General features: G+C 37.1%; 1 protein-coding gene across 4 annotated transcripts in view; it reads left to right on the top strand.

Annotated features, from left to right (window-relative positions):
* The window catches only part of UBE3C (ubiquitin protein ligase E3C), an 84,666-nt gene that overhangs the window by 35,097 nt on the left and 22,159 nt on the right, over window positions 1–27,410 (top strand). For all 4 annotated transcript variants that reach the window (XM_074868591.1, XM_074868601.1, XM_074868583.1 and 1 more), the window contains 5 exons: window positions 2,505–2,609; window positions 3,712–3,799; window positions 7,292–7,389; window positions 10,638–10,770; window positions 16,192–16,439. In XM_074868591.1, coding sequence (XP_074724692.1) covers window positions 2,505–2,609; window positions 3,712–3,799; window positions 7,292–7,389; window positions 10,638–10,770; window positions 16,192–16,439 — 672 coding nt within the window. The remainder of the gene's footprint in view (window positions 1–2,504; window positions 2,610–3,711; window positions 3,800–7,291; window positions 7,390–10,637; window positions 10,771–16,191; window positions 16,440–27,410) is intronic.

The following is a 27,410-nucleotide window of genomic DNA, read 5'->3' as shown; positions in this document are numbered from 1 at the left end:
CTTGTAAAATATTTTATTAGCATGTTCTTCATGTGGATAATTTTTCTGATCTTTTTCTTTTTTTTTTTTTAAATTTCTCTTATGTACAGTGGTAATGGGACCACAGAGCTTCAGTGACTGATCTAACCTGCCCTTATAAAATTCAGTGCAAGGTGATGAAAATTCCTGTGTAATCAGACAGTTCCCTTAATAGCATTCTTTGGTCTGTCTTTATTCAAGATGTTACTTTACAAACTGGATCTTAAAAGGTCTTTTGTGCAGCATCTAGACACAGAATCCTTTAGAAGGCCCATTAAACTCTTTGTTACTCTTAACACCTGCCCATTAAGACTGTCTTTTAGCAAGATTACTTCAGAAAAGCTTTGTGTATTTTTTTCTATTGATTTTTTCAGATGCTGTAGTACTAAGTTGCAAAACAGGCTGCTGTTCACTGTAGCAGTGATAAAGTGTTTTTAGGCTAGTAATTTAATAACGTATTGATTCCACTTAATTATGTTTTATGTAGTGTTGGGCTAAGTTGGTTCTGCCTTGGAGAGGAGGCATGCAACCAACTATTACAATTGTGCTTGAGATGGATTAGTTATCTTGGTATCTCTACTTCTTCCCCCCCCCGGATTGGAGGAGACTGCCAAGGAAAATATTAAATTTGCAAAGACACCCTAACGACCAGGATAACAATTTTTCTCAGCCTCCCAATTTTGTTATGAAGATGTGCATAAACTAGTCATCTATTCAGTTTTCTTATTTTCTGACCGTATGGTTATAATAATTACAATTACCTTTCATCATTTGAATTCCTTGTGAATAAAAATGAATTAAACATAGTGGTTTAAGTTAATGTGCTTGTGGTTGGGTGAAGTGTGGGTGTACGCATCATCACCCACTACAGTTCAGCTGATAAGCAAAAGTTTATTAAACCACTAGGTGGTTTTCAGGTAAATGCTTATACCTTCTGTTGGAAAAAGGCTTACTAACGTAACACACTAAAGGGCTTTTACCTAACACATTCTAGTTTGTAACTAACTTTATGGTAATACAGCATATATGTGCACATTAAATGAAAATTACAACCAGCCACCTCACACATACATTTTTAGGACTGTAGGTGCTTTTTGTGCTGCTTATTGTGATCACCAGAAGAATTATTTGGTCACCATCCTTCTCCTGGAAGTGGTCATCTTATAATCTGCTTTCAGGCATGTTTGGGCTAGGCCTTTCTCAGGCGTGATTTTACTTTCTGAATCTGGTATGTTGAATCCTTTAACAATCTTCTGATGGAGTTTACTGTACAGTATAAACAACTGAGCTAGCCGCACAAGGGTCTGTTTTAATAGAGACAAGAACTTTGAGGGTCACAGGTAATTTGATAAATTGTTAGCTACTTCTGGATGAGATGATCTTTATTTCTCTAGCCAGCTTTGAAACGCTAGCAGGATACTCATTGACATGAAAAGGAGCCTGTAGAGTCTTTTCAGATGTAGACATTTACCCTCAAAAATACCAGCATTTGTTTTTTCACATGGATAATCACCTCAGTGTCTGGTGAGGTGGTATGGTCAGCAGATCTTATGATTCCTCTGAGGCACCTTTAGCTGGAAATGCTTTAGTTTGTTAATGCAGCAACCAGAAGTAATTAGTCTTTCATGTTCTTTAGAGATGTAACTTCTGCTGTTATGTTTTGCTACCAATTTAATGCTTCTGCCCTCCCCTTCTCTACTTTCTGAAGTTGGTGTTGGCTTGTATGCAGTTTGGCCATTGAGAAGCACATCCCATAATCTGCTGGCTAGTTAGTTAAGTTTATTGACTGTAGGCAGAAGTACCCACTGTTTATTAGTTGATCCCTCAGATTTGCCTAGTGTGGAGTGATACACGTGACCTTTGTCTTGAGATGGCAAGCAAAAGTTCCATTCTTCTGTTGAGCATTTTCCTTGAAAATCAATGCACAGAAATTTAAGAATCCTTCCTTCTTTTGAACAAAGAAAACCTACAAATCAGCCAAATTGTTCTGAATCTCAGTTCTGGAATGAGAGGTAGTAAAGAATAGCTATATAGCTCGCTCTTCTAAAACATGTATCTTATTCATACATTTAATTTCTGGAAACCTACATAAGCAAAAAAGAAAAAAAATGTATAAAAGACCATTATATAAATTACCTGGTTAGGTATTACTTTTTTAAAATAAGTAATATAATGCTGGTAATGATTTGTTTAGGCTTCCCTGAAGTGCCATACAACTTTTTAGGTGTGCAGGGTAGTCCTAGGATTACTTAGTCTAGGTAGTCCTAGTTATTAGGTTTTGGAATAAACTTAATTTTTTGATGGCTTACAAGTGAATCCCAATTACTTACCCACATTCTAAGGTATTTAAGTATAAGGGTAAGGTTTTCTAAGTTAAGTAACAATTTCGTACATTACTGAAATTTTTCTAAGTTTTTGCTTGTGGATTATGCAATTTTGTTCATGGTGCTAAATGTATATTGAATGTATGTGTTTCTGACACCTAGGTCATCACAAACTTAGTGAAAATGTTGAAATCTAGAGATACAAGGAGAAATTTCTGCCCACCAAATCACTGGCTCTCAGAACAAGAAAACATTAAAGCAGATAAGGTAAGAGTAATATCCTTTTTCCATGTAGCTTTACAGGTGCCAGAGTTTCAATGGTAAAGTGTTTGATTCTTGACAGTGTCAGTGATGTTAATGTTGCACAGATTTAGTGTAGTTTAAGACCTGGAGTAATGCTGCTTTTCTCTACAGTCTTGCATCTGTTAAGAAATTTTTATGGTAAATCACATTTTCAATCCATAAGGTGGAACCCACTCTACAGTGTGACAGTGTAAGTCATCTGCACTTACAGCAGAGGAAAATTGAAAATCTGGTAGCATTTTGTTGCATTTTATTTTCTAGTTATTTTAAGTACTTCTCATAATAAAAATGCTAAATAAAAGAATTGCTCTATAGTGGGGGAAAACCCCTCAAAATTCTCTTCCAAAATAAAAGAAAATTCAGTAGCATTTTCTGTACTTACCTCACCTAGAAATTACTTTTTTTTTTCCTAAGAGCTTTTGACAAAAATGACATTGAGCTTAAAAAGTGTACGTGCAAAAGAAAACGCTAATACGAATGTGCAAGTGCATCCTTTGAATCACTGAAAACTTGGATCCTAAAAAGCTAGTTACACCTCAGACTACCTTGCACTATTAGATGTCTTAACAGTTGGAAGTTTTGCACAGAATAGTTAACAGTGAACTCTTCTGTTTATTTTTGATGATTGCACATTTGCTTGCCTTATCTTCAAGATTTCAATTTCTCTGTGTGACATTTCTTTATAGTTCTTAGGAAATAGTGCCTACACAACTTAGAGAAAGTAGTAGTAGTGTTAAACTGTGATGCTAACCTGATTCTAAGTACAAAATAAACAGGATTTATTTGACATCTCAAAACTCAAACTCAGCTGCTCTAGTATATTAAATACCAGAATTTAATGTAACATTGTATGGTATTTTTAAATGATACATAGACGTCATATTACATTGGTCTTAGTTTTGCAGCTCAGCTTTAAGGCACAAGCATAAGGATTGATTAGAAATGAAGATACTTAGGCATCCAGACATGCTCTTGGATGTGACAATTTTATGTACTTACTATGTAATAGTAAATTGTAATATGTAATTAGGTGATGTTTAACTGTAAAATACTGTTAATTTATTAGGTTACGCAGCTGTATGTGCCATCTGCTAGACATGTCTGGAGAGTCAGAAGAATGGGAAGAATAGGACCATTGCAGTCTACTTTGGATGGTAATACGCTGTCTATGCAATTTTTGCTTTATGAAGTCAGAATAGCAGTTGGCCTTATGCAAAGAAAATCTACCTTTTCTGGAGCTCATTTGAGTATTTTGAATAAAAGTCTTAATGATAGGCAAAAGCAAGTCAATCTTTCATACTTTTGTTTTAGATATTTAAAAAAAAATGTATATTTGTATACACATGTCTGTGTATGTCTTTAGAATATTTAATGTATAAAATCTTTCCCCAAGCTTCTGCTGGCATTGATGAGGGGAAATGAGTTGGACAAATGATACGTTTTATGTATGTATTAATATGTATGAAAAGCAGTTGCATAAGATACAACATTAACAAAGTTGCAGAAGATGTAAAGCATTGAGGCTTTGCTTTTACTGTATGCTATAAAGAAACTTCCTTATTATATATTAAACTGCAACAAACAAGCTTTAGGTACCATGATAAGTATTAATTACTGTTTATAAATATTGTCTCTAATTAGATAAGGCAGAAACTTAACCCCTTGAATTACTCAAAGTATCTGGACTTTAAGAAACTTCCAAAGAAAGATGAGAGAATTGGACCAACTTAGGAATCAGGGTAAACTTACACTAGTTTAGTTCTGCCAATATGCTTTCTCATGTATACAGTCTGTTTCTTTCAGCTTTTTGTACCTTTGTAGCTTTGCTATTCTAGAATTTCACTTTGCTGTGCTCAGGTAAAATAATCATTAAATCACAAATACTTGTGAAGATGTAGTAATGAATTAAAAATGGGGCCTTTAAGCAGCAAAATGATTCATCTACCAGACTCCATAGTCTCTTTCAAGATGATGTAGTCTGCTTGAGTATCTTAGCCAGATACAGTAGATCATTTAGAGAAGACTGTAGCCTTTGAATGCTGCCATAGAGTGGTACAGAATTAAGGGCTTTGTCCAAGGCTGAAACCTAAGGACTTCTTATAATGGTATTTTTTTATTTGACTAGCTATGATAGTATAAGTTTGCTTTGATTACCTTATTAGTCTAGTTGCTGGATAACAGCTAGTTGGTCCAGTGTAAGTACACCTCAGAATTTTGAATTGAATATTTTTCCAGTTTAGTCTTCTCTTTGGAAATCACCCATTCTAAGTGATTGATAATATGAAGTCTTAAAACCAGGTGTTTTAGCAAAATTGCCAGGCTTCAGCAGGCCTGTATCCTGTATACCTTATGGACTCTACCTCAGTAATGCCTGTTTCTTCCACTGACCTGCGTGGCTGTTGACAGCTATAATGTCTTGATGTTCTTCACTGTCAGTCCTGTTCCATGTTTATTACTTCCAGATTCTCCCCCATGCTACTAGTCTGCTAGTCTCTTTCCCCTTAATACATACAGTATCTTGAACTCTCTCCCTTGTCTTCCTTCCAAAAATAGTACCAGTTCCCTCCATTTCATTAATTGCCTCAGTCTGGGCAGTTGGTGAATAAGGAATGCACACACTGTGGTTGGTGCAGAGCCATCTACATGCCCTCCTTTTCTTGGCGGATTGTCAGACAAGCTGACACACTGAACAGAGCAGATAACTGAGCTTTCCTTGTTGTTTCTGTAAGCAGGTCACTAAAGGAATTTATCTCCTCTGTCCAGTTGAAAATTTTCACAAAACTCAGTATTTTTGAATCTCCTATTTTCTGTCAAAGTTAAAATTCAGCTGGTTAGCTCAAAAGGTGTGTTGGAGGCAAGATGGGAAGATGACACAGTGTGTTCATGTAAGCCTGGTTTTCATATGAAATCAGGCTAAAAAAAGTGCAGTCAACATGAATGTGTGAAAACAAGGAGGTAACAATGTGCACATGACTTGTTTAATCCCTCTTGACTCCATATGGGTTAAAGCCAATTAGCATGAAAGTACTGCTGAATCACATATGGTCATGTTTATTTGTGCTTTTTCATTTACTTAAATGGCAGACTTCTGAGTTCTAAATGCCCTCTGTATTGATGACTCCATCCTGTATTTCTCTTTAAAGAAAGAAGCTGTGATGGAGAAATGCAGATAAAATTGACTAATTGAGTGGAATAATTGAACTGTGGAAGTCATGTAGTAGTTTACCTTTGCTGTACATGCACTTTTTATTTAAAATGCTTTTAACCGTTAGCTTAATAGGCTACATACATTGACTTTAATTAAAAATGTTTACTAAGTAAACTAAGGGTAATCACAGATAAGCATTTTATCAGAAATTCCAAAGGGTTGCAATGTTGAAACCTGCCCCAAATGAATATACATCAAGTATAGTGATGTTTTGGGTTATGTCATGTTAAATTGGTGCTTAAAATATCCCTACTTAAAGTGCTTTGAGGAGTAAAAATAAAAAAATAACATTGAAGTGATGTCCAGTTGCAGAAGGACAGCAGAATACTAGTCACCACAGGTAGGAGCCAAATGAAAAATTTGAAACTGTCATCATAAACTTCTCAGACTGGGTAGTAATGTGAAGCCTTTACTTCCATTTTGTAATGTGGTCTATAAATAGTCTAGACTCTGGAGTCTTTTTTCAATAAGGTGGTTATTAAACATGAAAATGAAACAACTAAGGATCTGTGGGTTTTGTTTCCTCTGTGGACTGAAGCTAGGTGGACCTTTAACCACAGTGTCTAGTCAGTGAGCAATACCATTTTTTTTTTTTTTCTGCAGTTAATTAGTTTACAGTCAGGTATGTGCTCAGCAACTGAGTTTCTTCCCCTGAAGTTAGAGCAGGATTGTCATTTCTACTGGGCGTCACCTGAAGTTGAGTTGTTTCCTGAAAACATCCTCTGTGGGTATAAGAAGGTTCAAAGGAGCTGCATGGTAGCTTGGGAAACCGCATGCGATTGAGTCTCTCTGTTGCTGTGGTTTCTTGAATTATTTTCTAATATTGTTAAGCACATTATACAATTTCTTGATGTTCTTTCCACTATTTCTGCAGTGACTAGGAATTAATGTGATCACTGTGAACTTGCTGTTGGGAGAAAAAACCCTCTGGAACAAATGTTATCTTTCTGTTGGTTTCATTAGATTTGGTTTAATTCTTAGATTTTATAACTAAAAAGATTTGTTTGAAAGTAGATGTTATAGTTGAAAGCACAATACCTTTAAACTGTTATGATCATTGGGATGGGAATATTGTGTATTCCTGCGATGGATGTTCTAATTACTTAAAACTTCTTCATTGTCTTCTATTATGTATTTTTCCTTAATTGAAAAATTAAAACATCAGTAATAAGAAAATTACTTTTTTCTTCTGAATAAAATAAACCATACAGGAGTACTTATTTTTATACACATTGTTTTCAGTGTGTTTTCACTACTTACATTTCAGTTTGCCTGTAAAAACTAAAGAAAGGTAAGGCTTTGTGTGACTGTTTAGTAAATAAACTATTTTAATGTATGTGTTTTTATACAATGTAAATTGAGTCACTTGATAAAAAAAACCAAACTGTTTAAAAAAGGTTCTTTCCAAAATTTTTAAAATTATTATTTCTGTTTTAAGTGGGTTTGGAACCAGCACCTCTTTCTGTATCTGAAGAACGACAACTTGCCATTCTGACAGAGCTACCTTTTGTAGTTCCTTTTGAAGAAAGAGTAAAGGTACCTAATTTCTCATTTAATATGGAATTGGTGTTTTAGCTTTTTATTTTCAGTAAGTGTAAAAAGAGTACTTAGTTAAGTAGAAACTGGATTGTTTCCCTACAGAAGGGTATGACAGGCCATACTGTTTTTCTTCAGTACTCATGTGGCAACTGAACATTTGAAGTTAATTACTTTTCTCTTCTTTTACTAGCTACATTACCCTTTATAATAATTGCATTAAAATTAGAAACATGTATTCCAAGATATATGAGAGCAGTTATATGTTTATAATAAACTGCAGTCCTTATTCAGTGATTGATCTACATGATTGCACCCTCTTGTGGTAAGCAGAGCACTAACTAGTTGTGTATCTGTAATAAACAGATTGCAAGGTCAAGACTAGAGACCTTTGTGCAGTGGGTGGATTTACTCAGAATGAGATGATGGATGTCCATTTTGGGAAAATTAATGCCTAGAGATTAAATTTCTGCATTCATAGCTGGGTAGCTGAACTTTTAATAGAGCATGTAATTTAAAAATTGCAAGATTCTTGTATTATTGGATTTGCTTTTGAATGTTTTCTAGATTTTAAGTATCCATTATTAGTTCTATTACCTATTTCAGTTTGCATCATATATTTTTTTTAAAGCTATTATTCTGTTATGTACATTTTTTTTTTTCCTGAACTGCTTTTGTTGTCAACAGTATCAGTTACTTAAAAACTGCTCCCTGAATTGTCTTGGAAACACTAAGGTGCAAGACACCATCAAGAGAATGAAGAATAGTTCCATAGGGAAAGTAAATCAGTATTTGTCAAAAAAGACAGTGACAGCTTTGGTAGAAAAGGAGTGTTTTTTCCAGGCTTCAATGAAACAGTTGTTCTAACAAAACATCTTACAGGGCAAGAACTAGAAGTGACCTCAAGCAAGGATCTCTATGCCATGATTTAGTAAAGCTATGTTGAGATACATATATGTTAGGTTTTTGGAATTCATAAAACCTTGTTTGGTTTTATCACAAAAACTGAAGCAACAATTCAGTGAGAGCTTGTTCTGTCTATAGTTTTATCCTCTCCTTTTATAGTTCAAGAAGGAGGTGCTCTTGTACTGCTGTTTGGACTAAATATGGTCCTTTTTGTGTAATAATAGGAGTCTACATCCTTTTGAAGTCTCCCACTGTCCCTGCAAAACAACTTGTAATAAGAGAAGATACCTTATCATGGTCTTGTTTTTTGTGTGTTGTTGTTTTTTTGTTTTGTTTTTTTTTTTTTTTTTAATTCAACTAGTTGTCATCTATTACGCTGAAATTTAATGTGGTAATACAGCTCAATGCTGTTTCCATGTGTGGGTTGTTCCATGTGTCCTTTCATTTTCTGACTTCTTCATGAGATTTTTACCTTGAATTACCAGATACCCTTACAAGCAATTCCTGAATCCAGTTTCATGGTAGGCTCTTCAGCCTTCTGACTCCTGGGGATGTTACTCTCTTTAGCCTTAAGGTACACTGGTGTGCACCTTTCAGTCTGGTATTTACCTGTGGGAGGTAATGAATCCAATTTATATCAAATGCCTTGGTTCTCACTTACTTAAGCCATACTTCCATCAACTTGCCTATGGTGATGTTACTTTCTATGGTGTGTACTTCAGTCAGCATTGCTTACTTTTCCATGTTTTAGTCTGAAGTCATTATAAATGCTTCAGTTATGCATTAGGGTTCTTACTTTCAGGACTAACATATGCACGAACACTGGATTATGTAGGAGTCCAGAGTCTGTATCAAGAACAGTTTTCTATGAGATACACCTCCAAGAGATTCTTTCCATCTAGTGTTGTGTAGCAATAGTTAATAAACTGTATCTAGCCATGCTTCAGGAAAGAGAATGGTGGTAAGCATATTCTCATGCCCTGTACATAAAAAGAAGGTGTCTGTGGCTGTGTGTCTTGATGTCATAGAACTGTAGAAAAATTTAGGTCAGAAGGGACCTCTGGAAGTACTCTAGTCAACATCCGTCCCCATATAGGAGTAACTTCAGAGCTGAGTCAGGATGCGCAAGGACTTGTCCAGATGAGTTTTGACTATCTCCGAAGATGGAGATTTTGCAGACTCTTTGTGCAACCTATTCCAATGCTTAATCACTTTCATTATGAATTTTTTTTTCATTATGTCTATTCAGCATTTCTCTTTCTGCAGTTTAGGACTATTTTTCTCTTGTCTTCCTCCTGTGTACCTTAGGGAAGAATCTGGCTTTGTCTACACTGTAATCTTCCTGGTTGGAACCCTGGTTCTCCACTACCTACAGTTGTCCATAGAAACAGTAGATGTGAGACCTTATTTTAGCTTTGTCTGCTGTTGTCAGATTTTGCTCTTTCATGGTAAATTTGTTGTTTTTAAACATCCCTGGAGACTCTTATTTAATCTTCTTAGTTAAGGAAGCAGTCTGTGATATTATTGGGAGACTACATCCCTCGGAAAGCATACTGAACTATTTATTGAGTATGGGAAAGATGCAAGAGAGGTTGTAGTAAACAGACGCTCCCTGGATTGAGGGTATCTTGAACATTATTATACATTAGGCAACCCCCTCCCATGCTGCATCTTGGCATAGAAACACAGGTCGCTCCAGTTACTCCTCAGGTGAACTGTAACAGGTTCCTGTGGTGAAGACTTGCAAAGGGGCAATGTGAAGTTCAATTTGTACTTCAGCTGCTGGCATTATTTTTTTAATTGGTATGATGCTCTGGTTCGTTGTTTAATATGGCAGTGCTATCCAGTATTTTGCTTTGAATTATTTGTTCACTGAGAAGAGAACTGATACCTAACTTCTGGTTACTGGGAATGTTCCTAAGCATTACAAAAGCGACAAAAAATTATTTATTAGTATTGAGCATAGTCTCTGTGTGTGGAAAATATTCTTGTGACTTTTTCCCTTTGTTTTTAAATACTCTGCATTTCAGAAATCTGAAAGTTAGGGAGATGAAACTGGAATCACTCACACAGTGTCTGTAGATATGCTTCTTTATGTAGAAAGAACTGAGGATGATACCTTAGCATGAAAAAGGTTTTTGTATGTCTGTCTCCTCTTCTTCCCTCCCCTGGGACATGGCTCTGTATTATGTTTCTGCAGCTCAATGAGAGAGAAGACAAATCACTTGAAAATGAGTGCCCAGAAGCAACTCAAATGACAGTAATAGTAGTGAATAACCATCTCTCATTGAATATTTAGATCTGCACAATGACATGATTTCTTTTTTCACTCATTTTAACAGATCTTCCAAAGACTGATCTATGCTGATAAACAAGAAGTTCAAGGAGATGGGCCATTTTTGGATGGAATTAATGTCACTATCAGAAGAAATTACATTTATGAAGATGCTTATGATAAACTTTCTCCTGAAAATGGTAGGTTTACAATTAAGTTATCAGCTTGTTTATAACATTTAGCTGTTCTTACCATGTAGTTACGTCTTTGCTTACTTGAGTAGGATGTTAAAAGAATATCAGTTCTGAGGTGTGAAAGTTTTTATAAATATCCTCATTTTTGTGTAAAGTAATTCTTATCCACTTTCTTATAATTGCAGTCACACTCTTTAACACACCCTTCCTTAGTTCAAACCTACTTTTATGGGGCTTTTCTTCCCATTTACTTGTCCAAATAACTGTACTTTGCATATTTATCTATGTAGTTCATTAGATATTATCTGCTTTGGTAATCAGTGTTAACAAATATATGTAGGCTGCACAGGATTTGTTAGGTGCAGGGTGACTGATAAGGATAATGTAGTGCACTTTGTAGTGATAGTATGCAGTAGTATGTATTTTACTACATTGATTTAAATCATACCTTAGTGTCAATTTGTGTGAGAGCGGCTGCTCTAGAAGCCAAAATTCCAATTTAGATAAAGCCTGTCAAAATAAAGTCCTTGTTAGTTATATGGTATTTTTGCATAGAAAAAGAATATTTGCCAAATACTCGAAATTTGCCATGTGAATCTCACCTGCTGTGCCATGTAAGTTCCCTCCTGGAGAACTGCTAGTTTAGAGAGGAAGAAGTAGAGATGTTGATATTCTTGGTTTCTATAAAATTACTGGAAATCATGCCTTTTCTTAATTTCCTTTACTCTGGTAGTATTAAAGATACTATTCTATTTATAAATAGGATTTTGTGTTTCAGTACCTGTGTTTACAACTCTGTCTACCTAAAAGAGATACATTTAGACTATATATTTTTTTTAAATTAAGTTCTCTTGTTTTTGGAAAGTTTTAAAGGCTAATAAGGAGATGTCACTGTATAATTGTCTGGAAGTTATATGTGCAGTTGACTATTTAGCCTCTTTCATAGTGGTTGTGAACAGTTTTATCATACAAAGTTTAGTATAAGTCATTTAACTAGTTTCTTAAAAAGAGAAAAATTAAATGGAATTGGAAAATCGAAAAAGTTGAGTCTGTTGTGTTCCACTTCCCCCCCCCCCCCCCCCCCCGCATGAAAATACAACTCAGCAACTGCAGGCTAAGATTTTGAATAATACAATGTCAAGTAAGAGGCAAGTCAACCTATTTGTTTAACAAGAAAATAGCTTTAAATGAGAAGCACATTTTCTGGGAAGACTGCATTTCAACTTAATGTAGTTTTATCAAATTACAAAAACAATTTTAGAATGCGTGTTTCCTAAACTTAATCTGCAGTATGACAGTCTGGATATTAGGATGTATTCCACCATTAGAATCACAGAATCACAGAATCATCTAGGTTGGAAAAGACCTTGAAGATCATCCAGTCCAACCATTAACCTAACACTGACAGTTCCCAACTACACCATGTCCCTAAGTGCTGTGTCAGCCTGACTCTTAAACACCTCCAGGGATGGGGACTCCACCACCTCCCTGGGCAGCCCATTCCAACGCCTAACAACCCGTTCTGTAAAGAAATACTTCCTAATATCCAGTCTAAATCTTCCCTGGTGCAACTTGAGGCCATTCCCTCTTGTCCTATCGCTTGTTACTTGGTTCAAGAGGCTCATCCTCAGCTCTCTGCAACATCCTTTCAGGTAGTTGTAGAGGGCGATGAGGTCTCCCCTCAGCCTCCTCTTCTCCAGACGAAACACCCCCAGTTCCCTCAGCCGCTCCTCGTACGACATGTGCTCCAGACCCTTCACCAGCTTCGTTGCCCTTCTCTGGACACGCTTGAGTAATTCAATGTCCTTTTTGTAGTGAGGGGCCCAAAACTGAACACAGTAGTCGAGGTGTGGCCGCACCGGTGCCGAGTATGGGGGTAAGATCACTTCCCTGTCCCTGCTGGCCAAGCTATTTCTGATGCAAGCCAGGATGCCATTGGCCTTGTTGGCCACCTGAGCACACTGCTGGCTCATGTTCAGCCGGCTGTCAATCAACACCCCCAGGTCCCTCTCTGATTGGCAGCTCTCCAGCCACTCCTCCCCAAGCCTGTAGCGCTGCTGGGGGTGGTTGTGGCAGAAGTGCAGCACCCGGCATTTGGCCTTACTGAAACTCCTACAGTTGGCCTCAGCCCATCGCTCCAGCCTGTCCAGATCTCTCTGCAGAGCCTCCCTACCCTTGAGCCGATCAACACTCCCACCCAACTTGGTGTCATCTGCAAACTTACTGAGGGTGCACTCGATCCCCTCGTCTAGATCATCAATAAAGATGTTAAACAGGAGTGGCCCCAAAACCGAGCCCTGGGGGACACCACTCGTGACCGGCCGCCAACTGGATTTAACTCCATTCACCACAACACTTTGGGCCCAGCCATCCAGCCAGTTTTTTACCCAGCGAAATGTATGCCCATCCAAGCGATGAGCAGCCAGTTTTGAAGCAAGTTCACAGGCAATATGAAATTGAGGGGAATAGTAAATATACTGGAAGGTCAGGTTGCCACTCAGGTGGCCCTCAACAGAGTGAAGAAAAGGGCTTACAGAAGCCTCATGAAGTTTATGGAAGACCAAATCTAGATCCTGTACCTGGGCTGTTACAACCTCATGCAGCAGTACAGACTGAGCACTGACCAGCTAGAAGGCTGTTTTCATTAAAGGACCCCAGGGTTCCTAGTGGCCAACAAATTGAACAAATAAAGAGTTCCCCTTGATGAGATGAAAGCTAACTGAATGTTGGGCTGTATTAGCAAGAACATAGCTCACGGTTTCAGCACCAATTAACCGTGTCCAGCTTTGGACTTCCCAGTACAAAAAGAGATGTTAACATACAAGAATGTGTCCTGCAGAAGGCCACCAAGGTGATACAGAGGACTGAAGGACGTGGCATATGAGAAGAAGCTGTAACTTCACTGCAGCTGGGAGGTTGCAGAAGCCAGTTTGATTAGGTGCGGTGGTGATATGTAGCAGCAAGGGAAATTTTTATTGGACATACATATATAGAAAAAACATTTCACAATGAGACTTGTTAAGCACTGAAATGGGCTCTCCAGAGAGGCTGTGAAATCTCCATCAGTGGAGAACTCGAACAGACCAAGGCACTGAGCATCCTGATCTAACTTGGAAATTAGCCTTGCTTTCAATGCAGGGATTTTGGATCATATGAGGTCTCTTCCAACCTGTCCAAGCTGTTCTGTGGTTCTGTCAAGCCTCTTCTCTTCAGCAAAAAGAGCTTTTGTATTAATACAAAATTTACCTGCATATACATGTATGTAGTTCCAGATAATGCTTTCAGCTTTTCGTTAGGAAGAAAATGACTCATAAAACAGTGACAAGGGAGAACCCAATAAGCCTGTAGCAAGGGATTTGGAAGTAGAGTAATCTCTAGGTGAAGATTTCTGTCTTGTTTACAGGTGCAGAGAAGCCATAGTGATAGTTGGCCATTGAAGTCTGAAAATCTGTTTTTCTGTGTGTGTGCATGACACACCATGTATATGCACACATATGCACACACACATATACAGTGCTATCCAGTATTGTACTATGGCAGCACTGGTGCTATTTAGAGTCAATAAAGACTAAATTAGAAGGTTGGACTTTTTAAAACAGATGGTATGCTGAGACAGTATAATTTTTCAAAATAATTTTAGTTCTGGAGTAGGTCAGGCACTAAGTGGGAGAGCAGAAAAGAAGAAATTCCTGAAAATTGCAAGAGACACAATTTCAAGACTGTAGACTGAATTGATTAAAATTGATCTGGGAGATTGAACAGATGATAGATGAGGTCCTAGAATTGATTAGGAGAGACTGAAGAACATTGATTTGGAAGAGGCATCCAGTTTGTCTACTGGCCCTGAGAAGAGAGCTGTTCAAAGTTAATGTTTCTGTATTGCCTTATCTGAGATCATTAAGAAAACAAGCTTGGAATAGCAGAAATGTACTCGGTTGGATCTTGTAGGTTAATATTTTTATTTGGTGTTGTATGCTTAATAATGTGCAAGCATTTCTCTGTTGGGGTTTTTTTTCCCCTGTGACTGAAATATTCAGAATAGCCTCCAGTGGACTCCAGCAACGGTTTAGTTACATTCTAGCTGTATGAGTTATAAAACTGAACTGAACTTTTCAGAGGTGGCACTAACTTGGGGTCCACCTCTACCTGGTCACCTGTTTTGACATGGGAATTTGTTTTAGGACCATTTTTCTCCCCTTGCTATAAATCTGGTTGTCAGTACACAGAGGAAGAGACAAATAACCAATTTGCTTCATAAGGCCCCAAAAAGCACTAAACCAAGATTTTCTGTATATAAAAGTTTTAACATTAATGCTCGATATCTCAGGAGTCTCCAGACAAAGAATGTCTGTGTGCTTAAGACTCTTTTTTGCCAGTGTTGTGCCTTCTTGTTTTGAATGGTGGTGAGTGGACCTATTGCAGTGCCTGTGGCTAAAAATGGCTGCCCTCTATTTCCAGCCAGCCGAATTTTTGTGCAGGAGAGCATTTCACTTGAATGAAGAATAGGTAATTTTTGAAAATAACTGAGTGTGAAGTGGGAAGTTACTGGTAGACGTAGAGGCATTTGCTAATGGGCGAGCGTAAGAGACTTGGTGGTTCAGGAGAAATTCTGTTGCTACAAAGTGCTGAAGTCTCTTTCATGAACATCAGCTGTCCATCCATAATGTGTTGCATTTGTAGCACATGAAAGCAGTAGAAAGTTTTATTGTTACTGGTTTATTACTGTCTAATTTGCTGGGATGCAAGCTTAGGAGATGCAAGAGTTTGCATAAAAGCTGTATATTTGGTTAGATCTTTGGAAGCCTTCAGTGAATTGAGCGAAAAGGTCCTCCTTCCCTGTTATGTATACATAGTTCAAGGAGTAAATATTGCTTGCTTTCTCAAGTGGCAGTCTCCTAAGAAACAAGCAGAACACCTGCCTTCAGAACATGTCCATCTTTACCACACCTTGCTCACTGGAGTTACATGTCATAGCAATGAGTCCAAAGTATCAAAAGTACTAAGTTAAATTTCAAATACTATTTAATGGTGTAGCTTAACAATCAGGCCCTCTAGGGGAATGCAGTGCTTATTGATGGTTCCTTCAGACAGGAAAAAGTTGAACCTTACATTCACAATTTTTTATATAAATAGAATTTTCAAATTATTCTTGGGGCTTTTTAAAATATTATGTAGGGTTTTTTTTCTTCCTCTACCTAAGTGTCTTTCCACTCCATCTTTTGATGACTTAAAGCAAGATCCCTTGTACAAAGTGAGTTTTATATACTGAATATTCCAAAACTCAAGCCATAGATTTTAGCTATTGGTTCAATTTTTTTATATAAAGTTAGTGTCGATATATTTGTATGTGTAGTTACATGTGTTTTAATCCAAACAAAGTTCAAGTGAATAGTTGTATCTGAGTTTGTCTTTCTCCTTTCTCTGCAGAACCTGATCTAAAAAAGCGCATTCGTGTTCACTTACTTAATGCACATGGTCTTGATGAAGCTGGTATTGATGGTGGTGGAATTTTCAGAGAATTTCTGAATGAACTACTTAAATCAGGGTTTAACCCTAACCAGGGATTTTTTAAGACCACCAATGAGGGACTTCTTTACCCTAATCCTGCTGCACAGATGCTTGTTGGAGACTCTTACGCCCGACATTACTACTTTCTTGGAAGAATGCTTGGAAAGGTAAAAACAGTGTTGTATAATATGAAGACTTAGCAGTACTAAAATTATTCAGTAATGTTTTTTTCTTTTTAGATAAGGGTAGATGGGAAAAATGCTGTTTTTTCTAGAGTTGAGGAAAAATAACTGTCAGATGTTGGATCTGAACATTATTTTTACATATCACCCAGATTTCTGGTTCATTTTAATAAGTTACATGCTTGAGACATACAGAGAATTTGAGATACCCTGACTGCCAGTTGAGTAAATTATGCATATATCTGCTTCTGTGTTTATCCTTTTGCCTAAAGTTAAATTGATTAAAGCGAATAGAACTCCTCTGCTTATGGTGATTCTTAACCTGGAGCTTTCTTGATTGCAGTTAATTTTCATCACTTGGATAATATGAAATTAATATTTTCAGAAACAGTTTCTAGGTGTACGATTCTTGTTAGCATTTAAAATTTGCCTTGAGTATTTATCATACTTAAGAGCCATATGCAAATTAACTTTTATTCTTTGTTTTTTCATACATTTTGCATCTTTCTTGAGTTTTAGTGCTTGATATTTGGGTGTTGTGCATGTTCAGAGACTAATACACACTTGTTGAGCTATATGAAAAAATGAAGGGGGAGGAAGAAAAAAGAGAGAAACCATTACAAACATTTATTATATTCAGTTTTATGGTTAGGTGTAGTACTGAGCCTATTTCCTTCTAAACCCTTGAAATAACTTCTGTAAAGCTAGTAGTCATGGAAGTTTGAAATACAAATTTCATTTCAGAAAAAAAATGTGTTGATTGCTACTTGGCTATCTAAAGCTGAAGGAATTTAAGATGTAAAAGTCCCATTTAACTGTCTGAATTATTTCTGAGACTAAAATCCTGCTGACTTGCAGTGAGATTTAACATATAGTTGGATGTCCTTTTAGTGTAACTTGAAGCGGTTTAAGAGATGTTGTTGGCAAACTTGAATTGTTGAAAGAGAGTGCTGTTCTTTAGAATTGCCAGTCGGTTGATTTAGATTAAATTGCCACTTTGTAGGCAAATTCTCTGCTAATGTATCCTAGCTATTGCAATATCCAAACTTGTTAAATAGTGAAAATTTCAAATCGGCCATTTCAATAAAATAATCTTTGAAGCATGTTCCCGCTCTTAATGGGAGATGGATTTAGTACTAATGCAACAGTTTGTAATTATGTTACAGATCCAAGGCTTCATTTTCTTTCTGCATGTATACATTTGGGGAGTGGAGAAGTGAATACTGCTGTGGTGTTGTGAGGAAGTTACTTCAGAAGTGTTCAGTGTTTATCTAGGAATGAGGCAGGGCTCAGCTGTCATGGGGAAGTTTGAAACATTATTTAAAAAAAAAGATTTTAATTTTGAATCTTTAATTTCCTCTGTCAAAACAACACGCTGCCTTCTGCAACTGGATTTCAAATATTAAGCATAAAGACAGAAGTTACAAAATGTTTTCGCTCCCATAGAATGCTATTAGTGTAGCTTTGGTTTTGTCTTTTTAACAGAGGATCTATTATTTAACATTTTGAAAGCATAAATTGTTTTTGTATTTGCAGTATGTTTACATAAGGTAAGAATTGACAGTGTTACTTAATAATTATCTCTACCCAGATGCACAGACACCCTTTTAGTAGTGTATTTAGAGACCTGATGAATTAAACAGAAAGATAAGGCACGACCATACTATTCAAAACCTGCCAGTATTGTGATCTTGGTTAAGTTATTGAATACTCACTCACCCATTTTCAAAAATGTGTCCATTTTATGCTTTGCACAGGGTTATTTGAGAGCAATAGTGGATTATTAAAAGCCCCTTTGTAAACAAAATAGATATAATGCAAAGGAAGCAATCAGGCATCCGCAGCAATTTCTTATTTGTGGAAACCAGTATGTAAAGAGCGCTGCCACCAAAAACTCTCACGTAGGAAGTTTCAATGTTATCAGAAAACAAATACATTAAAATATAATAATTTATAGAAATTCTCTGTTTCTTGGTAACCATGTCATACTAATACCCAAATGCATTTAACTTTCAGTACCATAGATTTACACCTAATTCATTTTTTCTTCTCGTCAGGAAGTTTCATCTCTGTTAATTGGTCAGTTCAGAAGTAGAAACATCCAAAAATTTAAAACTTAACTTTAAAAATGGTATGTCTAAAATCTTAAATTATTTTAACCCTAGATGAATTATGGACTATTTGGGGTGTATTTTTGTGGTTAGTGAAGAAATTTAAATCTATATACTATACAAAATGCATGGCTGTCCATGCAACTTTTACTGATCACCAAATGAACAAAAGGTCTTGTAGAAATAATACCATGTGATCATGCAATTGCATTTGTTGACTGAAATCATTCTTAAAAAAAAAAAAGCAGAAATGAGTTTGCTTAAACAACAGCTACTCAAACACTTCCAAAGTTTACATTTCTCAACTTTCAGTGACTTTACTCTGTAATGTAAATATTATTTTAACATTGGTGCCTTTTTAAGCATTTTCCCTTCTCTTCCTTAAAAGTAAAAGCTCAGCTCAGCTTACCATGCAAACCTCTGGTGGCAGTCTCCCACCACTGGTGGGGTTTCAGTTTCGCCCACTGGAAGGATCGCAGTGACTTTCTGAGTCCCAGGCTTTGCTTGAGAGCTGACGGTGTCCTAGACTGCTGGGGTTCTTCAGATAGAGGTGTTCTAGCCCCAAATTCTCTTCATTGTCCTCTTTGGAAGGTGAAGTCCTGTCCCATGTGGTGTCCCAGAAGCATGGATGGGACGTTGTAATCCTTGTGCTCTCTCAGTAGGTAGGCTTGGGCTGTGGGAAGGCACCTGATTTGGTTTAATTTCCTTTCCACATGCAGTAGTTGTTCTGGCAGCACTAAAAAATCTTTCCATGTGCAGACTTTCCTGCTGCAGCTTTGGCAATGTAGTGGACTTGGCCCAGGAAAACACAAAAGTTGCTATTTTGACAGACTGCCAAAACTTCAAGTAACATAGCCAGAGAAGGGAAGTTTGGAAGCAACACCTGAGAATCTTAAATGAAGATTTTCTCTGTGCTGATTCTTGAATGGTCTGCTGGGAAGAGGGAAATGCTGGTTAACTGTTTCAACCGAAACAGTGATCACTAAAACAGTGACAGATAACAGAATTAAAATCTGAACTTCACCTGTTCTCACCTAAACTCAGTCTTGTATACTGTATTATCTGTCTCCATTTCCAGTTTACATTTGCATTTATTCAGTGATGTTAATGTGACAGATGTTGGGGAAAGGGACATTCTTTGCATTTGGAATTATTTGACATTAGGTAGCTCATTCTTATGATGATTTACTTAAAATTCATGAAGTATCAGCATTAGTTTAAGAATATGGCAGAAAGTCCATAGAAAGATCAGAATGATAATTTTCATGGTTTCCTCTTCTTCCTTTTTGACATAAACCTGCTGGTTCTTGCATGTATTATGTTTTGCAATGATTGTCTTTGCACCTTTAACAAAGTGACTCTTTCTGACACTAGAGATTTTTGTCTAATACACTCAGCATCTTTGCTTATGCTGAATTCTACCATTTCAATTTCTCTTCTCTTATCCCAGCATATTGAAGAGCACTAGTGAGTCATGCATTCATGTTGCTGAAGAACATATGCACTATCTTTGAAATACAGTATGAAGTCTCTTCTAAGCAATAGAATCTGCAGTTCTTGGAAGACACTGGAGTTTTCAGAAAAGATGTAGAGTCGTTTTACCAAGGCCTAGCTTTTGTCTTAAATGGTTGGGAAGGCAGTATAAAGAACAACAGGTTATTGTTGTTTTGAACAGAGTCCTTCCTTTGTGGATCCAAATAAAGAACTTTGGGAGAAGCAGAAAGGATGGAGCAAAAATAATGTGTTTATTTTAAATTTAAGCATTATTTTGGTGATGGATAGATGAGACAATCTAGGTTTAGTCTTTGATCGTTAATATTTAATATTATATAGGAGGTCAGTAATTTGCATGGCCTGGTGGATATTATTACACTGATAAAGGTTTAAGTTGTTTATTTTCATATGACTTTTTGTAGGTTACTATACTGATTTAAGATATAATGGACTGTTCTGTGCACATATCTAAATGTTAAGCATATATAATTGGAAAAAAGTTATAAAATATGTCTTTTGGTAAAATTAAGCATTAGAAGGGTAATAGTAGATCAAATACAAATTTTATTACCCTAGCAGTAAATATGGGACCATTAATTATTGATTATTTTTCTGTATCTTAGAGAGTGTGCCTTGTGGTTACTGTTTGTAACTTTGAATAGAGCTGTGATAGATCATTTGTTGTGTGAGATGATATTCCTGGCTGCAAGGTACAATTCTAAGATTAGCAGTGTCTACAGTATCCATTTCACAGAAAAACTAGAGTAGTTCTTAATCATCCTCAGGCCTTATCTAAGATAGATTAAATCAGTGGGAGCCTTTTCACAGCAAGACCTGGATCAGATCCTAAACTCTTAAATCATTAATAAGCTGCACATATGGAGTTAAAACCTTCAAGCAAATATTTCTAGTAACATACTTGTGTGCCCGTTCTTTGCCAAAACCTTGTAGAGAGAAAACAAAGCAAGGAAACTACAGTGAGAACTGGGTTTCGTATACTGTGAACATTTGATAGGATGGTGTGTGAAGCATTGCGCTCCTACTCTTCCTGTTTCTCTGACTGCTGAAGGGTGGTGTGTTTTTTCCTTCTGATTTTTAGGCTAACCTTTCCCCTTGCTTACTGTCTGTTTAATTAAGATCCACTTTGGCTTGGCTTAAATCAGTACACTCTTAATTGATTTGTGTTGCAGCCACAATTGATACTACTAGGATCTAGAAAGGTTTGGAATTAGTTATACTGATACAAAGAGGAGGTAATTTGTATAAACTTTTTGTTTTATTAATTTCAGTTACCCTGCACATGATTTTGTAGAGTCAGCATTTTGCTTAAAAGCAAGTTAGCTGATGATCATTTGTCTCAGAAAATCCTGAATCATCTGAAATGGAATCAAAACAGGAACTTACCATGTAAAGTGGCATGCTCTTTTAATTATACTTTCACAGTGCAGAAACACAATCATAAGAGTGAACTTTGTACCTTATAGAAGTTATTTCATGATTTATGAATGTAGATGTAAACTAATCTCACTCTATTTTCTGACATGGTTATTCAGCTTGACAATTCCTTTGTGTTCTGGTTCATTGAACATAACCAATTATCTTTTGATTACAAATAGCTATGTTAGTACCAACCTTGTAAATATATGTCTAGCACTAAAAGACTGCTGAAATGTGGTATTTTAACTCTAAATCTTTAGGAAGGAAAAGTGTGTATTGATGGATTGTGATATTTATTGGGTCATAATGTATTTAAATTTTCTTTAATGCATATGTTAGTGATTGTTTACTGTGATAAAGTGCATAAGGGTCTCTGCAAGGAGTTCTGCATGGAAAGAATTACCTCATGTCAGTGGTCACTCCTCAATTAAAAGTTCCATTAGCAGATGATTCCTGCTTCTGGTTTGTGTACTGATTGCATTTTATTGCCTCTAAATCAGGTTCCTAGACAGGGAATAAATAAACAGTTAGAGTGTGTGGTAATGGTATCCTGATCTTTTTTCACAGTTGGAAACACCTATGTCCATTTCAATCAATTAGGTTTGGAATATTTACTGAAATTTTTTGTTCTATTTTGAACTGTCTTCAAAAATGACTAGTTTCACTGCTATTAAAATACAGATTTATCTTAGAAGCATATCTGGAGGTTAGTATGTAGTAGTAAATGTTTCAGTTTTCCAGAAGATTAGAACTTAAATAAGGAGGAGATGTCTTCCTTTCATCTTCAGTTCTTACTAAATTATGATTAAATTTGAGACAAGAAAAATCTATTAAGCCTTTTCTGGAACTTCAGTAGTGAATGATAAATATCAGTTATCCAGTATCCACAGGTACCTCTAGTCGTTCCCTCTCTCATCCCTCAAAATCCCCCAAATGACATTGATAGCAATTCATATAATACGCATGGCTTAAGTTACAGAGATAACTGTTCCTATTAAAACAGAAAGGAAGTACCAAGCTGATGTGGTGGTTTTCTGCAAATACCAACATTTCTGAAGCACTCTTATTTTGGTAATAAAAATTCTTCTAACAAAATTAAATAGGTCCTAAATACTACCATGACTTTTCATTTTTAAATTAAAAATCAGGGTCATTATACTTAATATGCTCCAATGGAGTCTTTGGAAATGAATCCCTACATTTTTATGGTAATGTGTTGATGAGTCAGTCATGAGTTCGTTTTGTGCTTATCACACACCTGCAATCCATTTCAGGTATTTACACTGACTGCAGCGAATTTGACAGGCAGGCCCTTTGCATCTGAGTCTTGCTACCTCAGATCTCTGGAACTTCTGTGAACTTGTACTTACTGACCTTCAAATTCCCAGTGAGTGGGAAATCAAAAGTAAAACCAATTTACAAAAGACTTTATTTTTTATGAAAAAAAAATAATATGAGGATACTAGCACTGCTGCAGGGGGTGTTAATAAAGCTCTCTCAGAAGCCTAATTACAGGCATCTAGCTGTGGTATTTCAGACTCTTACTTTTTTAAAAGACAGAAAAAGCATCCAGTATTTGTACAAAAAGTGCACTATGAATTTTCACAGTCATACAGGGAAGATAATGTACCAGATTTTCCATTACTATGGTAATACGAATGCATCTAGATGCCTCTGCTAGTGTAGAGCTCAGAGAACTGAGAAACAGTGACTTAAAGCTACCAGATAGCAGACATAGTGTGTTGTGACACACACCTGATAGAATTAGTTTTATTTTGTCATATGGGTGTTAGGAACAATATCAATTTGGTTTTGCTCACTTTAAAACACATTATTAAGTATATCTGTAAGAAATTATTTTATCTTAAAATTACTAAATGCTAGCTTTAAAAATGCTTCAAAAATGTTAATTTTAATGTAACTCACATTTTTAGTTTTTTCAGTAGGGTAGAAAAGGCTTTGCTGGCCCCAAAGCCTTTGTGAGTGTGATGAGATATTTCTAGGATATAAATAATAAGGTAGAAGGAAGTTCTAATGGTTTTGCGATTTTTCTATCATTTTTATTAATGGTTCTGTACAGCTTTGAAGATCTATTGCACTCTGTAAGTGCTAAGTATTATTTAATAGTAACTGTTTAAAATGACTGAAGTAGAAAGGGTTATGGTCTTGGGGGCTGATTAGGGAAATAACTGAATTTAAGCCCAGTCATTTACTGCCTCATCCCATAAACTGGATCTTTCTAGGAGTATGACTTTAGCATTGTTTTGGTTTTAAAAGAGAGTTCTGGGTTGTAAAGGATTAATGGAAAGTAGGAACAATGATTAATTATTTTTCTTAAGAAACATTTTAATTGAAATAATAAATGAGAGAATTAGTTGTAGACCTGAAAGTGTGAGGCAGCTTTAGTGCCTTTTCTTACAGTCAGGGAGGTTTAGTTGCTTCACCTGTGAATTTGTTTACACAGTTTGAACCTTATTCAGTATGTTGTAATGCTCATGTAGCTTCTACTATATATAGCTAATTTATCTGAAATGATTAGCTTAAATTTCCTCCAGTTTTAAAACATTCACAGAATCATCTAGGTTGGAAAAGACCTTGAAGATCATCTAGTCCAACCATTAACCTAACACTGACAGTTCGCAACTACACCATATCCCTCAGCGCTGTGTCAGCCTGACTCTTAAACACCTCCAGGGATGGGGACTCCACCACCTCCCTGGGCAACCCATTCCAACGCCTAACAACCCGTTCTGTAAAGAAATACTTCCTAATATCCAGTCTAAATCTTCCCTGGCGCAACTTGAGGCCATTCCCTCTTGTCCTATCGCTTGTTACTTGGTTCAAGAGGCTCATCCTCAGCTCTCTGCAACATCCTTTCAGGCAGTTGTAGAGGGCGATGAGGTCTCCCCTCAGCCTCCTCTTCTCCAGACGAAACACCCCCAGTTCCCTCAGCCGCTCCTCGTACGACATGTGCTCCAGACCCTTCACCAGCTTCGTTGCCCTTCTCTGGACACGCTTGAGTAATTCAATGTCCTTTTTGTAGTGAGGGGCCCAAAACTGAACACAGTAATCGAGGTGTGGCCTCACCAGTGCTGAGTACAGGGGTAAGATCACTTCCCTGTCCCTGCTGGCCAAGCTATTTCTGATGCAAGCCAGGATGCCATTGGCCTTGTTGGCCACCTGGGCACACTGCTGGCTCATGTTCAGCTGGCTGTCAGTCAACACCCCCAGGTCCCTCTCTGATTGGCAGCTCTCCAGCCACTCCTCCCCAAGCCTGTAGTGCTGCTGGGTGTGGTTGTTGCATAAAGTCTTTTCATTCTGAAAAGCTGTTTCCTAAATCTTGGGGTGATACCTGAACAATACCTTGTGTGCCCATGTAGTGCTTAAATAATATTGTGATAGTGACCGTGTCAGATATTATTCTCATTATGTTGAAAACAAGAAGAAACGTTCTCCTTGTCCAGAGAACTGTGTCATTTTTGTTCCTTTCTTACTATGTACTGTATACAGCTGTCCTTCCAGCCGAGATCTTTTTTCCATAATTTGTTATTAAAGCTGCTGATGGCATGCCTATATTCTGAAAGTTGCTTGCCTTAAAAGGACCCTTCCTTGTTCCCCCACATCACAGGTGTTTAATGAATGCATTCAGTATATTCACAAGTATCTGAACATAATATTTTTTCACTTTAGATGACCAAGTTGTGATCTGTGTCACTGAATTGAGTAAAGGCTTTTGTAGCTAGTCCATGTTGCAGTCAATTATAGTTGAACTGTACTGTAATCGCAATTAGCTATTATTATATAAAAGAGAAGCAACAGACTTCAGACTGCATGCTTTGTGTGCGAAGTCAAAACCTATTAACCACAGTAGGCTTTCTGTTATTGTGCTTGTTTTTAATATTTTGGTGTGTCCTACAGGCATTCACACACAGAGGGGGAGGCAGGCGTATGAAGTTCCTTTTGCTGAATACTACGTCTTCCATTGTGAAATTACTGATCTTGGCCTTTTAACCAGAAGAAACTTCTTTTAACCATTTACTTTAAAAAACAAAACAAACCCGCTAGTAGGGCATTGTCAGATAATTGGGAAAACACTGGGGTGAAGAGTACCAAAAATAATTTGTTACCAAAAACCAGTTTTGTTTGTTTGCTTTGTTTTGTTTAGTTATTTTGGAAGCTTTTAAGTTATTTTAATGGTTATCTGCAACTGTCATAATTTTGCCTAAAGAACATCCCCAACCTAAATGAGTTTGAAAAATAGTGCTGGGAAATCCAGGTTGGCCCTTTCAGCAGATGTAATGTTTTAGCTACTGGGAATGTGTCACCCTACGAGCATTACAGTGCTTGGGTGATCGCCCTTGATGTAGACATCCCTGTCTCTGCTTCAGATGAGGTTCTTGCCCCAAGCTTGCATCTGCAAATTGCACTTCCATGAAAGTGGAATCCTAATACTCCCAGCCTTTCGAGGAGGCAGAGCTGTATAGGCTCTGTTAAGGTGTTTGTTCCTTGCCCCCCCCCCCCCCCCCCAAGTTAGAAACTAGAAGTCTGATGTCCTATTTGACCACCAATTATTCCTTTCATTACTTCCTATCTGGATTTTTTTGCTTTATGTAAGTCAGTTGCAGTTTATGGGACTGCAGGATAGAGACAATGAAGTCAAGGTGCTCATTTAGGTAGGAAAGTTGGGAATGTGAACTCTCAGAATTCATCACAGAACGGCATCCGTCCCATAGGTGATGACCATAAGAGCTAAAGGAAACTTGCCAAAGGGTAAGAGTACTTGAAGTTTGAGAAGAAGTTAGTTTTAAAATAAATATTGGTTAAGCTTGCTGGCTTTGATCTTTTGAAGCAGTGTATGAACAGGAACTTCTGACTTAGTCAAACAGTAGTAGTCACCTCCTTCCAAGAGCAAGCCAGTTCCTTTTGTCAGTGTTGTTGCTCATTGATTGCTGGAGGAACAAAGACGACTGCTGCTGTAGGGAGAGTGTGACCTTCTATTGTAATAAGTATATTCTAACGGTGCAGCTTCATACTGAAGGTAATTAATCTGACAACTGGTTACCTCTGTAAGAGGTGGTCACCATTCCCTTGCCTGTCACTGATGTTGGGCTCTTGCCTCCTTTATGTTGACGTTGCAGAGTCCAGTCAGAGAGTTCAGTGGGCAGAAAACTAAGCTTAAAATCAGATAACTTACAGCTCCCCAAGACAATTCACTCAGGGAAAAGAGGGAAGGAGAGAATCTCCCCTTTTGGCCATTAGATTAGCAGTAAGAAAAATACCCATCAGGGTGGACTTCCATGGGCAACTGGCAGCTCTAAGGTTGTGCTACTGTTGAAACAAATGGTCTTGCTCTTCCTACCCAGTTTCAGCCATAGCTGTGACTAGGATCTGATTCTGATTTGAAAGAAAGCTCAGCTTCAGGCAGTGTACGTGTTGTGTCCACCAACACCCACCCCACCGCCCCAAAACCAAAACCCAACACCCCAGACAAAGCACAACATAAATAATTGGTAAATTTTGAACCTTACTCAGCATGTTGTATGCTCATGTAACCTCTCCTCTACAGTACTCTACTTGCAGAGAAACCCAGTTGAATCAGCAAGCTGGTTCATTTCATCGTTCTGGCAGGAATGGGTGGAATCACATCTTTTGGCAGCAACAGGTAGTTTGATCAGTTTATGCTGACTGAGAAACAGGGAAGATAGATGGAAACTGAAAACTAAAGATTCAGTTCATTTAGTCATATTCAATTGTACCAGCATTCCTCAGCATCTCTGCACAGTGCTGGAGCTGTAGTGGTGTAATTTACCTCTTTGAAACAAAAACGAAGTTTATTGTGATTTTATTTACCGGAGTTTTAGTGCATTTATTATCAAACTTTATTAGGATAGCTTGACTTTCAAACTAATTACAA

Source organism: Strix uralensis, chromosome 1 (assembly GCF_047716275.1).
Source record: "Strix uralensis isolate ZFMK-TIS-50842 chromosome 1, bStrUra1, whole genome shotgun sequence".
In the NCBI taxonomy this organism is placed as follows: domain Eukaryota; kingdom Metazoa; phylum Chordata; class Aves; order Strigiformes; family Strigidae; genus Strix; species Strix uralensis.
Note: the sequence above shows the minus strand (reverse complement) of the source record. Positions and strands in the feature narration are given on the sequence as shown.